General features: G+C 36.1%; 1 protein-coding gene across 1 annotated transcript in view; it reads right to left on the bottom strand.

Moving 5' to 3' along the window:
* Rab3gap1 (RAB3 GTPase activating protein catalytic subunit 1) overlaps positions 1 to 14,450 on the bottom strand; it is a 106,070-nt gene that overhangs the window by 59,002 nt on the left and 32,618 nt on the right. Inside the window, exons 6-8 of the mRNA XM_004626382.2 lie at positions 7,439 to 7,558; positions 5,184 to 5,349; positions 702 to 801 (exon numbers count right to left, since the gene is read on the bottom strand). Of these exons, the coding sequence (XP_004626439.1) occupies positions 702 to 801; positions 5,184 to 5,349; positions 7,439 to 7,558 (386 nt within the window). The remainder of the gene's footprint in view (positions 1 to 701; positions 802 to 5,183; positions 5,350 to 7,438; positions 7,559 to 14,450) is intronic.

Below are 14,450 nucleotides of genomic sequence, written 5' to 3'. Positions count from 1 at the left end.
TTTTGTGTTTTTTTTAGGGAACGGTCTACAGGGTGTTCAGGGTCTCACTACTAAATCAGACTCATAGTGACTGGCCTCTTTACAGTCTCCCAAGAGCTGGGATTACAGGTGCGTGCCCCCACGCCCAATCTCAATTGACATCTCAGCACATCCTGGGGGGCAGGGCCAGCAAGACAGGTCCAGAGATCTAAACCCTGGTCCCTGTGCCTGCTTGCAGGTGCTTTAATCCACTGAGCTATTTGGCTGGCCCAAGTAAAATATTTTATAGTCTTTCCTGTGTGTGTCTACATGTAAGTAATTTTCTTCTTTATATGCTTTTTCTCTCTCTCCAAACTCCACTCTCTAAGGTTTTCTGCATGTCTATTCTCAGCTTCTAAGGGTGGCATCTTTTATCATATTGTTTTTAAAAAGATCTTCTAAAAACAGACATTTTAATCATTCATGTCACAGTAATTTACAGCACATTTCACAGCAAGAGATGTTTTTATAAAATAATAATTAGCTATCAATGACAGAATGTCAAACAAAGTAATACTGTCTATAGAAAATCCAGAGCTTTTTTTTTTTTTCCCCAGAGGTTTTAAGAGAAAAAAATTATATGGCAAATATTATACTTAACTGTTAGGTAACCTTAATTTCTGAATATATTTTCTTATTTCATTTATATTTGGTAGGTTAAATACAGTCTTGATTGATCTCACCTGGAGGTTGCTGAGGCCAAAAATACTGCTGCCAATCCTGAAGCACATAGGTAAACCGAATAGCAATACTAACTGGAGGCAATGGAGTTAAAGGACATCCCTAAGAAATACATTCAAAGACAATATCAAGTTAATGTTGGTTCCTTGTTTTAATAAATTCAACATCAAAACTTCAAACTTATGGAATTGGTAAAATACACTTATAATGGATTTTCAATTTATACTGTTGGACATTAGGGTGCACAATCCAGTCATTAATAAGGGCGGGGGAAAAGTCACCTAAGTTATTAGGGCCAAACAGTGCAAAATTTAGAAAATCAAGGTGCTGGGGAGATGGCTCAGTGGCGTAAGTGCCTGCCTAACAAGCGTAAGGTCCTGAGTTCAATTCCCAGTACCAAAAAAAAAGAAAGAAAGTCAAGTAAGAAGACTGCCTAACAAGTATAAGGTCCTGAGTTCAATTCCCAGTACCAAAAAAAAAGAAAGAAAGTCAAGTAAGAAGACTGCCTAACAAGTATAAGGTCCTGAGTTCAATTCCCAGTATCAAAAAAGAAAGAAGAAAAAAAGAAAGACAGTCAAGCAGGAAGAGCGTAGTAAGAACCAGTACTAATTATATTAAATCCAGTTTTTAAAAATGGGTAAACTCTCCATAGAATCCCTCTATAATTTGTTATGTATTCACGTACATGAAGGATTCTACAATTTGCATATACTTCCACAGATGTTTTCTTTTTTGATAAGAAGGTTGTATAGCATTTTTTAAAAAAAACATTTAAGCTGGGCAGAATAGCATGCACCTATAGTCCTACCTACATGGAAGCTAAGACAGAAAATATCTTGAGTTTAGGTATTCAAAGTCAGCCTGGGCAACACATAGACCCTGCTATTTAAAAAAACAAAAAACAAAAAACAAAACACTTTGAAAAACAATGCCATGGAGTAAATTACTTTAAAACTGCTTATGCGAAGGAAAAGAAATAATATAGTCTATTAAGAAAAACGATCTTTCAAAATTTTATTACAAAATACAATTTTTACTACTGATTTCTAAAAGAATGTGAGGGGAAAAGTAATAAACTTTCTAAAAGTGTAAAACTAGGTTTGGGGATATCATTTGTAAGTTAAATGAAAATACACTAAAATTAAAGCCAGTGTTGAATATTTCACTAGAGTTTTAGGATAAGACAAATGGTCACTCATACAAAATGCATTAATGATAAGTTCACAAGATTAATCTCTGAATTTACTGGGTCATGAAAGTTCTTTTTTTTTTTTTTAACTTTTCTTTTATGAAAGTTAATATGGTATCTAATACCATCCTGTGGCCTACATTAGATGGAACTTAAACAGGTATAGGAACCACTAAGACAGCTAATACACACACACATTCAATGTTCTTCTCCAGCTCAAATCAGTTTCCAGGTGCTGCTAATGCTGCTGGCCTGAGACTACACTCTGTGTAGCAAAGGAATCAACAAGTGATATTTAGCTAAGCAGAAAGATATACAGATGCCATGCATAGGTTTAACTGACAATAAAACTGATTCTAAAGTCACAATACCAAGTGACTAATCTCTAAAAATTAATTCAATTTTAGAGTGCTGTGAACTAGACAAGCAAAGTAAGATTTGGCTAATCAAGATATATATAAAATTTAAGGCAGGTCCAGGTATCAAATGAGTATTCAGTCATAGTAAAGTATAAATGGTGTAAAAGCCATCATAATGCCACTTTGATAAATAACCTCTGCCCTAATTACAAAGCAATGTAGATATAGAGACAACTGAAAAGAAATAGCTATGATCAAACATGACATGTGTATCTTCGTGTATTCTAGAAAAGGTACAGAAAATCTAGGAAATAAGTGAAGCTCAAGGAACATGCCTGCTGAGCTTTGGTTATAAAAGAAGGCAGTGACTTCAAGAGATTATAGGCTGTATTAAATGGGCACTGCATGTCTCTCTGCCTAAGTATATTGAGGCAGGGCACTTCTGTTTGGTACAAAGAATAGGCCTGAGGAAATCACTTGTGAGGGGGAAGAAAATGTCACACTCACATCGTAAGCAAACAACCCAAGGTTCTAATGCTAGGTATGAAATACCTCAATATCACACAAGAGGTTCCAAATGCCATTTTAAGACCAGGTTAGCAGGGGCCTGCTCCTTAGCTCAGTTCTTTAAGTGGCTGCTTCAACAAAGCAGTCAGGCTCAGGTTGCTGTGGTTTGATACCCACAACCCAAGCCAGCCAAACTTGCCCTAAAGGCATTTGGAGGAAAAAAAAAAAAAAAATCCTTCTGCCTTGCAAAAAAGAAAAAAAAAGAAGACCAGGTTATGAAATATTTTTAAACAGAGAACAATCACAAGATTATAAAACCACTAGAAAGGGGTAGTTTCTTTTCCTGATGTGTGTATACAATTTTTTGATCGACTCTGTGTAGTTTTACTTTTGGCAGTGCTGGAATGGTACTGAGGGACTCTTTCTTTCTCATCAACTTTTTCTTTTCAAAATTCTACTTGAGAGCTTGAAGTAGAAGGATTGCAAATCTAGTCCTGCCTGGGCAGCTTAGCAAAAACTGAAAAAAAAAAAAAAAAAAAAAAGGAGAACTCAGCACAAAGACCCTGGATTCAATCCTCAGTACTGTACCATCAAAAGAAACAAACAAACAAACAAAAAAACTCAAGAAAACTCCCAAAATCTTCAAGAAGGTAGGAAAACTAGTACAATGAACACCTATATAATTTTGAACAAGTACATCGAATATGAACACTTTGCCAGGGATAAAGTAGCTCTACCACACAAGCCACTACCTGGCAAGTACAAGGTCCTGAGTTTGATACCTAATACCAAAAAACCAAAAAAAAAGTTAAAACATTAACACTTTGCCACAGATATACACATATAACAGTATAATGTTTCTTTTATTGAACCTCTAAAAAGTAGTAGGCATCACGGTAGTTTACTTCTGAATACTTTAGCATGTAATTTCTAAGGATAAGGACACTGTCTTGCATACAGTTATTACAGTCAAAAAGTTTAGTATTGAGGATATACCCTAATAAACAATCCAAACTAAAACTGCCATAACTGCTGGACATGGTGGTGCACACCTATAATTCCAGCACATAGGAGACTGAGGCAGAAAGAGTGCCATGAGTTCAAGGCCAGCCTGGATACATTTTGAAACCCTGTCTCAAAAAAAAAAAAAAAAAAAAAGAATTGGTCACAATTATCCCCAATTAGATCTTTTGATCAAGTATCCAATCAAGAATCAAGTACTACATTTAGACGTCATGTCTCACTGATGTCCTCCTTTAATATGAGCAGCTCCCAGACTGCTTTCTTTAGCTATCCTGATACTGACTTTTTATTTTTAGTTATTTATTTTTTATGTATTTGGTATAGGGTCTCACTATGCAGTTTGGATTTGTAGTGATCTTCCTGTTTTCAGCCTCCCCAGCACTGGGATCATAGGTGTGCACCACACACCCAGATTCAGTCACCAGCTCAGTTTCACCCTGGGGGCGGGCCGGCAGCCTGTGGTTTGGGGATCAAACCCTGGTCCCTGTGCTTGCCTAAGCAGGTGCTCAGTCCTCTGAGCTATCTTACTGGCTCTGATACTGACATTTTTTAGGTCTAGGCCAGTTGCTTTGCAAAACAGAGTTCACTTTGAAAACATGATTCCCCCCCCATGTTTTAATTTACATTAAACATTTTGGCAAGAATCCACATAGGTAAAACATAGCCTATTTGGTGTATTACATTAGGAGACACAGAAGTCAATCTGGTGGGCCAGGGAGGTAGCTCAGTAGAATCAGCGCTTGCCTGGCAAACTCAAGGGCCTGAGTTCAATCCCCAGTTCTGCCATTAAAAAAAAAAAGTCAATTTGGGCTTTAATTAATTTTAATTGGTACCTGAAACATTAAATTTGATTATCAGTTAATCAAGTTTGATCATTTTATAAGGTGGCATCAGTTCTTGCACCCAACACCCTAATTTTTCCCCAAGAGCAGAACAGGCAAGTACGCCATATCTCTGTGATACTTTTCTAATAGAACACCAAAGATATATTCAGCATATCCCCTTTAGCCTGCAGCTCTCAGTCACAGAATATGAGAAATTAAACCTTAAAATCAAATCAAGCAAAGATTTGAAAGAAAGAATACAATTCAGAACCTGAAGAGTTCAGATTCTCAAGAACTCAGTCAATGGCCCAAAAGAACAGCCACGTGAATGAAGCCTGAGGCTGGGAGACTGGCAATATTATTGGTAAGAGGACAAGAGCAGAACACAGTCAATTAATATTACAGTCTGAAAGAAGGAAACAGAACAGTTTCTAATTGGATATTTTGTGTCTTTAAATATATATAGTAGTTTAGTCAATTACAGCCTTCACAATATAGAGAAATGTTTCCATCTTGTCAAATTATCAAGTAGCTACCTTTATCTGGATCCCAAATAAGACTGACAATACCAAGGCAACTCACAATCTTTGATTTGAAGATATCCAGTAGACCTGATAAGTGAGTGTACTGATTTGGCACTTTTCGAAGATGAACCATTTCAAAATCAGTTCGGACACCAGGACCTTGACATTCTCCTACATACATTCTTCGCCATTTGTGATGGATTTGCACAAAAAGTGGTACCTGGCTGCAGGACACGATTAAATACAAAGAGAAGGCAAGTTCATGAAATATTTAATAACTCCTTAAATTCAAAGTTTTTCCTGTGATATTTTAATCTCAATTATTTGAAAGATCCAAATAAGGAATATTTCCCAAACAAATTTTCACGCACAAGATAGTTTCCTTCAGCATTTTAGCTGGAAAATAGTCAAGAATGGGTTAAAGTCATAAAACAGCATATTAAGTTTTTCTTGAGTAACAATAGTTACGTATATATTACTCTGTCCAAATTCATGATAAACCTGACTGGTATTAAATAATATAAATTAAACCAATTCTACAGTTAAATATCTTTTATTGTAGTATTTATAGTGCTGATGTTCACTATTCACAGATTTTAATATTTGAAAATTAGCCTACTCACAAAAATTTACACATTAACTCCCAAATCAACAGTCATAGCACATGCAGATATTTGCAGACTTGTTTAGTGCAACAAAATTTTGAGTAGTTCAACATGTATATTCCCAGATGAATTAAAAAATAGTAATGCTCTGCCTTCTTGTTTCAACTCTTAAGACTATAGACAAGTTACCTTTTTGAGACCTAAGAAAAGCTACAATTTTTGGATTTTTTTGTACCTTTTGTTGATTTCACTCTCTAAAATGGGTCCCAACTACAGTTTGGTAAGTAATATCCTTAAGTGTAAGAAAACCATGTATGTTTCGCAGATAAAATACACGTTACATAAACTCCATTCAGGCATCAATAATACTGCTACTGTCTGAGTTCAATTCTACTGAATCTATATTTTCCAGCAGAAACACACACAAAACAAAGTCATAAATTAACTGTTGACAAAAGTGTTGTGATCAGGACTAGGGATTTTGCTTACTGGTAGAGCATTTGCTCAGCAGGGCCCCATTATGCTTGAGGCCCTACATTCAATGATTCTAATAACATAATCACACACACACACACACACACAAGAGTTCTGACTAGGAGTTTGAATGAATCTAACCCTGTATTTTTCCTAGAAGCATTGGTTCAGGATTTAATAGTGTTTGTAGTGGCTATGGAACATAAGTACCTGAAATAGTAAGAAAGGAGTACACAAATACACCCCCAACATAATGCTACATTAGTGAATGTTCTAACCATTCCTTTTCTCTGTTTTGTCTTTTTGAGACAGCATTTTATTATGCAGTTCAGGCTGGGCTTTGTAGATCAAACTGGACAGTGATCCTCCTGCCTTAGCCACCCAAGTGCTGGGGTTACAGGTGTGCGCCACCACACCTACCAACCATTTCTCTTATTAAAAAATAAAATTCAAATTATTCAGTTTGGGCACATAACAAAATACAGGATACAGTACAAAGAATAAGATACACCACAAAGTATACCTACACTAATATACTTACTTTTCCCTAGTAACTATATATAGAATCTCTCAAGTGTATTTTACATATAAATAAAATACAACTCAAAGTAGCAGAATAACTAATTTAGAGAATTTCATGCTCTTGATTATTTCGATTTAAGAACAGGGCCTAAAAATACTTACAATTAAGTTTGTGGAAAATTATTCCAAATATCTAAAATTCCACAAGTTTTAAAATTAGATTTTGTAGTATGGTTTAATAAACTTAAAATCTTAAGGAAAGCACAAAGATAGTACTATTTACTTTTCTTTTCACATACACATTGAATATTTCACTAAGATTCCCTACAGAAACAACTTCTCACTGGGCTGCATGGAGTCCTCTGTAATTCCAACTACTTAAAGAGGGTGAGGTAGGACCAAAAGTTTGAGGCCAGCCTGGACAAGTTATTCAGACATTGTCTCAAAATAAAAAATAAGAGGTTCTGGGAGTATAGGTCTATGTTGGTGTGACCTTGTGTTCCATCTTGAGTAATGCAAAAAAAAAAAAAAAAAAAAAAAAAAAGAGCAAAGAAATGATGTTTAAAAAGGTTTCATTAATTTTATCCTCATATACCAAATCTCAGGACATGCAAGTATATGTGCTAAGTTGGTAATAACTTTTTATCTTCATAAATTATCACTCATAATAATTCTAAGTTTACTGTCTAGGTTCCTGAGAATGTCCACTTACCAACCAGTGTTTCCTAAAGCAATGGAAACAGAACTGAGAAGTAGGTTGCACTTAGATTCACTGAGAACCGCATCACTGTGCGCAGCAGGGGCAATCACTACAAACTCACGAAGGCCATACCTTAAAGGAAGAGTTATTGCATTAAACAAAAGAAAAAATATAAGAAAGTATAGTAACTGAAAAACAAAAAAAAAGATAGTTTTTGTTCAGTTACAAATGAAATAACCATGTGAATTTTCCTTAAGACATTCATGATAGTCATAATTTGTATCTCTCTCTTTTGTGCAAACTGACTCACTGGTGGTACATGTATGACTGTCCTACTGGGTGGCTTATTAATTTTATTAGTAAAAAGATCCAAATGGGCCGGGGAGATGGCTCAGTAGAATAAGTGCCTCTTTGGCAAGCACAAGGGCTTGAGTTCAATCCCCAGTTACACACACACACACACACACACACACACACACAAATCCATAAAAATTATTAGATCTGTTTGCATCAATAGTGATCCAAGCTGCTCTTTGTGATAATCATGCGTGTACCAACGATTCAAGCCAGTGGGAATGTGTTTGAGAAGCACTTCCTCCACCAATGTACTAGCTCTCCTTTAAGCTTTTACCTTTACAAATTAGAAGTTTGCGGAAACCAGAAAGGAAAGACTATTAACATTTTTGCCTTAAAAGCTTACAACATAAAAACAGAAAGCAAGCATTAGCATCTTGCTTTCAGCAACTGACAGTATTATGTCCATAAATGTGGAAAGTAAAGTTTAACACTACAAATAGCAGGGGGAAAAAGGAAAATAATTATTACCCCTGCTGTACATAAAATCATGGTTATAGGATATCCTAATTAAATCTTGTATTCGTTTACTCAATAACACCTTCAGACAATAGTCAAACAGAAAATGTCTTCTTATTCAGGCTATGGTATCTACACTGATTTTTCATTTAGCTCCCAAATTATTCAAGATAATAAATTTGCAGGCAACCTTTAAAAAAAATATGAGGTCAATTTGGTGATTCCTCTTACCTACTGAAAATTCATCTAGCCATGTCTCAATGCATTTTATTTATTTATTTTAATAATGAAAATAAGGGTGAAAGTAAAAATGGCAGATTAAAGACCGGGAGCAAAACAGTCTCTCCAGGACCTGCAATCCAGACATCTGAAAAAGAACTTAGTGAAGAAAAAATGTACACATCCAGAAACTTAAAAAAACAGGAAAATAAAGTACAACACAATGCCAAGAAAATAACAAAGCATGCCGGAGCACCAACTAGCTCCCAAGAGAGGGGACCCATCTACACTAAGACAAGGTAAGCCCCAAGAGGGTCCACAGTCCCAGGAAGAAACAAAACAGGGACAGTACCACTAACCCCAAGAAAAGCCTATGTTTGTGTAGCCCATACTATTGTAAACTGCAAAAATAGCATTGGGTTTTGCTCTTCATAGCAAGTTAAGAGACTGTAGTGTCTGCCATGTTTGAGTGTTTAATGAGGCATTTGTCAAAGAATTAAGTGTTTGAGACTGAGCTACAAAACAATTAGAATTTTATAAAGTTTCTAGGGTCACTGTACCACAGTAAATGGGTGGGAGATGGTGGCCACAAGAGATAGCTGCAAAAAGGGAACAGACTAGACACAAATCTACTGAGTTTAAGCTCAAGGAGGGAAGGACACAGGGATCCTGCACCCTCTGATGAGAAGCCAGGCCAATTTTGTGTGGTTTTCAGAGAGAGAGAGATGGGTCTGAATGTGCTATTAAGTCCAGCCAACTGCTACACACAAACACACACCCACTGCTGACTCCCTCTAGCACAGAACTCCATAGCTTATTTGCTTTCCTCATCTGCCAACATGATTGAAGATATACCTTGGCCTGGATGACTGTCCCAGCCTGCAGTGTGCAGAGAGGACCCTGAGAAGTGGCGGGAGGAAAACACTTCACAAACTCACAGGCTATAAAGCTAGGCAGAGAAAGCAGTTACCCTGGGTGCACAAGAGACACTTTAAGATGGGAGTAGATGGAATTTACAGCCCTAGGATGGATATCACTTAGCAACCACACCAGAAGGAAAAGTAAGGTGGAATTCAGCATTCACACACCAAAAAGTAAGTGCAGAAACAAAATAGGACTTACTACTAACTCATCATCCTTTCCCTACCTTGCAGGATTCCAATACTACAGACCTGGTAAAGAAACCACTCATTCAAAAACCCAAATGAATTTTAATTTTTTTTTTTTTCTCATTGGTTTCGGAGTTTTCCTTTTTTCTTTCCTTCTCTTTGTTTTCTTCTGTTAGTTTTATCTAATTCTTCCAATTTTTAATCCTTAATAGGATGATTTCACTCTTCTTTACATTTCAAACTGTACAGCTTTAATGTTCCCCTTCCTCTTCCATTTCTATTAGTATTACTGTTAATCTTCAGATACTTAGTTGACTTCATGCTACACTTTTTAAATTCTTTTCTGTTGTTAAATGGTACTACAGTTGTTGCATTTAGTAGACATGTACTGTATGTCATAAGTTAGTTTTTATGTCTACATTAGTATCGCAGGCATCTTTTCTATCATTAAGGGTACTTCTAGGACTTAAGTATTGATTCTTCTGGTATGTCAAAATTCAGTTTACCTCTGACTCTTTTGTTACTGCTGATTCATTCCCACTGCAAGGGTGGCACTGCTATTAAGTGGCTTTTACTGTATGCCAATATCTGGACTTTTTTGGGTTATCAAAAATACTGTGGCTCAAACAAACAAATAAATACTGTGGCTCAAATAAACAAATAAATAAATAAATAAATACTGTGGCTCACCAGCAAGATAGTTCAATGGACTAAGCACATACTTTGGCAAATGCAGGGGCCAGGGTTCGATCCCTGGTCCCACATGCCACAATGGCCCCACACCCACGGTACACTGAGCCAGCGAATGAGTCCCGGCATGGTGGCAAATGCCTATAATCCCAGCGCTGGGGAGGCTGAAAACAGGAGGATCACTATGAGTCTGAGCTGCACAGTGAGACCCTTTACCAAATACATTTAAAAAAAAAGTTTTAAAAATACTGTGGCTCAATACTAGAGAACAATGTGCTACAGGGCCAAATACAATGCACACTCTCCCCCAAATTAAGAGATGGATCAAATTTGGATGAAGGCAAAGGTCTATGGTTGAGCCCATCACTGAAAAGCGATAGCTCAAAAGATCTATACTAGTGTTTTGGGAAAATAAATAGAGTAAGTCCCTATCTTACGAACATTTGAGTTGCAAACTTCCACAGATGCAAATGGACCTAACATTATGAACAATTACAGATGAAAACAAATCTAGGAAGTAGTTCACATGTCTGTCAGGCATCGACATGGTTGTGTTGCTACATGCTTACTGTACACTAAGATCAGGTACAGTAGTACAGTGCTCAATCAGAGCACAGGATGTCCAGAAGCAATTGGAAAACAGTAGAGATGTGGAGCAGGTTGCTAGGAAGCACAAACCAACACCCATGGAAACAAAGAACAAAATATAGTGTAAGACTCATTTTGTTGGACCTATGAATGAATTGGACTTACCAATGTTCTCCTGGAAAAGAATTCATCTGTAAATCAGGGATTTACTGTCTATATAATAAAATCATCAATGAGCTTACATAAATAAATGAATAAAAAGCTAGCTGAGTTAAACAAAATGATACAGAACATGATTAACAAAGAACTAAAAGTTCATGAAAAAAGTAACAAACATAAATCCAGGGCATTAAAAAAAATCTATTAAAAATATGAGCAGCAGAAGTGACCAATGTCAGAATTGTTACACAGGACTACTGTAAGAGACCAATTTTCAGAGATACCTTAAAAATACATGAACATGAAATATCGATCCAATGTCTATTAAAGATGCAAAAAGGACTAATCTAAGATTAGAGTGAATCAGTAATAAGCCAGAACACAGAGCCAGTGGCATAAAAACTCATTTAAAGAAGAGCAGAAAACTTTCCAAGTATGGAGAAGGAAATGAACATATAGACAGCTGTGATATACAGAACTCCAACTAAACAGTATCAGAAAAAACTTTCCATGACACATCAAGTAAAATTCCCAAGTCTGACACAAGAACAGAATCTTAAATGCTATTAAGATAAAAGCAATGTATCACTTATAAAGGCAATCCCATTACATTTACAGGAGACTTGTCAACACAAACCTTAATCAAAGAATGCAAAGCAATACACCCAAGCAACACGAACCCCAAAACAAGCAGGTATAGCTATACTATATTGAGATAAAGTGGAATTCAAACCAAAACTGATAGGGGCCGGGGAGATGGCTCAGGAGAATAAGCGCTTGCCTGGCAAGCACAAGGGCCTGAGTTCAATCCCTGGTTCCGCCAAAAAAAAAAAAAAAAACAAAACCAAAACTGATAAAGGGCCACTACATACTAGTTAAAAAATAATTTAATTGGAAGGAAAACCAATTATTAACATACATGCATTGAACAACAGCACACCCAACTTCATAAAACAAGTACTTCTTTCCAGTCATAAAAGATCAGAGAAACACAATTGTAGCAGAGGATCAAAAACAAGTAAGATTAACTGGACAAAAAAAAAAGATCAATAAAGTATCAAAGTTCAATAAAATCTTCAGGGCCGGCCAAATAGCTCAGAGGATTAAAGCACCTGCAAGCAGGCTCAGGGGCCGGGTGTTCAATTCCCAGGCCTGAGGTGCTGGCGCCACCCCTAGGGAGTGCTAAGAAGGGAAGTGAGACTGGGCGTGGTGATGCGCACCCATAATCCCAGCTCTTAGGAGGCTGTAAACAGGAGAATCACTACAAGTCCGATCTAGTAGTGAGACTCTGACCCTGCAGATCCTTCCCTAAAATACAAAGAAAAAAAATATATATAAATTGGAACTGCATCATGTACATTATCAGATCATAGCAAACAGATGCAGAAAAAGCCTTTCACAAAATTCAAGACTTCCTAAACATAGCACTAAAAACACAATCCATAAAATTAAAAGTTGATAAGTGAACTTAAAATTTAAAAATATTATCTAAAAAAGACATCAAGAATGGAAAGATGCTACAGAGTAATAGAAAATATTTGCAAATCACACATAAAAGGATATAGAGAATATATACTTTAAAATTTGCAAGACTCAATAGTAAGAAAACAATTAATTGCAAATGCACAAAAGACGAACAGGCACTTCAAACAAAGTACATTTAATGGATAAATAAAAATATCAACAATGCCTAAAACTTAAAATTAGGGTAAGATAGGACTGTATACTTCTGGAGGGGCTAAAATAGAAATGCAACACTAAGTGCTAGTGAACATGTGGGAAAAAATGGAACTGTGATACACTGCTGGTAAGAATGAAAAATGGCACTACTACTCTGAAAATCAGCTTGGCTTCTTCACAAAGTTAAACACGTATTTAGCATATAACTTAGCAATCCAGTAAGTATTTACTAAAGTGAAATGAAAATGTACACAAAAATCTGTATACAAATATTTATAGTGATTCTATTCTTAAGTGACAAAACCTAGAAACATCTTTGAATGAATGCATGCATGATTAAATTGTGGTACATGCTTACAATAAAATACTTAGCATCAAAAGGACCAAACTATTGACACACAGAATTATTTTAAAGAATCTTAATGATACTATGTTGAGTAAAAGCCAGTCTTTTTTTTTCTATAATTTTATTGATAAACAAATAGCAATGAGACAGTATCAAATCAAATTGGTAGGCCAGTTTTAATAATTCACACATTGCATACATTCTTCCTAGTGGTTAATTGCTGTACAAGATATGGACATGATATCCTATTTACAAACACCATTAGAACAAATCACTCTATTCATTAAGAGAATGTAACTATGTATCTATCCTAACCACTTTGAATACACAGATACAAAATGGACATTCATCTGTATACCTTTTTGTAAAGTTCTATTATTTGAATACTACAGGTGTGTAAACTCAGCAAAATATTCTAAAAGAGTCCAGTAGCCCATAATAGCATTGGGTTTTCCGCTTCACTGGCAATGTCAGAAATTGTTGACCTGAGTCCCCTACAGCTCAGTATAACAGCACGGCTTTACTTCTCATATTTCGTTTTTATACTTCTCTGTTGGATGGTTAAGACCAACGTAAAGCAGGACCTATGCAATAAGAGTTGTAGCTTTTGGGTCTGATAAGGTCAGTCAAATCCCCTCAGGATTTATCCTGAGATCCTGTACCTCAGATTGTAGAACCTTTGTCAGTGTCTGCCATGTGGATGAGTCATGGCCATTGCTTGGCCAATGTGCTCTCTGTGAAAGCCTGAGAGAATGTTTTCTCTCCATGTGACTCTCCTTAGGCACACTCTACATCATCGATCACTTTCCTCTTTGGCCCCATAATCTTCTTGATCAGAAAATTTGGGACACTACCGAGTTACGTGACGTTACAGTACAAGTTCTCATATGTCCTGAGTCTTAACTGACCTTGGAAGGCTGGGACCAAAATGTTGGCTTTCCTTGCAGCCCTCCTTTTTCTCTAATTTTGGTCTGCAAACTTAGGTTGTTAACCATCCAGAAGACAAGCTAATTGTTATCACCATACAACTTAGGCTGTTAAGCTTAACCTCACTATCTGTCTGCATATCAAATAAAAGCCAGTCTTAAATGATTATGTATTATATAGTTTCATTCATAAGACATTCTTGAAAGAATAGAAGAAGTGATCAAGAACAGATCAGCGATTCCAGGAATTACAACACAGAAAAGTGCAACTATGAGACATGAGTTTTTTAGGACAAGGTTTTTTGTTTTATTTTTAAAGGAATTACAGAACTGTCCTCTATCTTGACTGTGGTAGTAGCTAAAAACAAATCTATGTATGTATTAAAGTTCAGAGATGTCTCCCATTCTCCAAAAATCAACTTTATTACCTGTTAAACAATATTTTTTAAAAGTACACACATATACACTCAACAAATGTTTTTAATTGTGGACTA

The sequence above is a fragment of the Octodon degus genome, unplaced genomic scaffold (genome assembly GCF_000260255.1).
Source record: "Octodon degus isolate 3935 unplaced genomic scaffold, OctDeg1.0 scaffold00014, whole genome shotgun sequence".
Taxonomy (NCBI): Eukaryota; Metazoa; Chordata; class Mammalia; order Rodentia; family Octodontidae; genus Octodon; species Octodon degus.
Note: the sequence above shows the minus strand (reverse complement) of the source record. Positions and strands in the feature narration are given on the sequence as shown.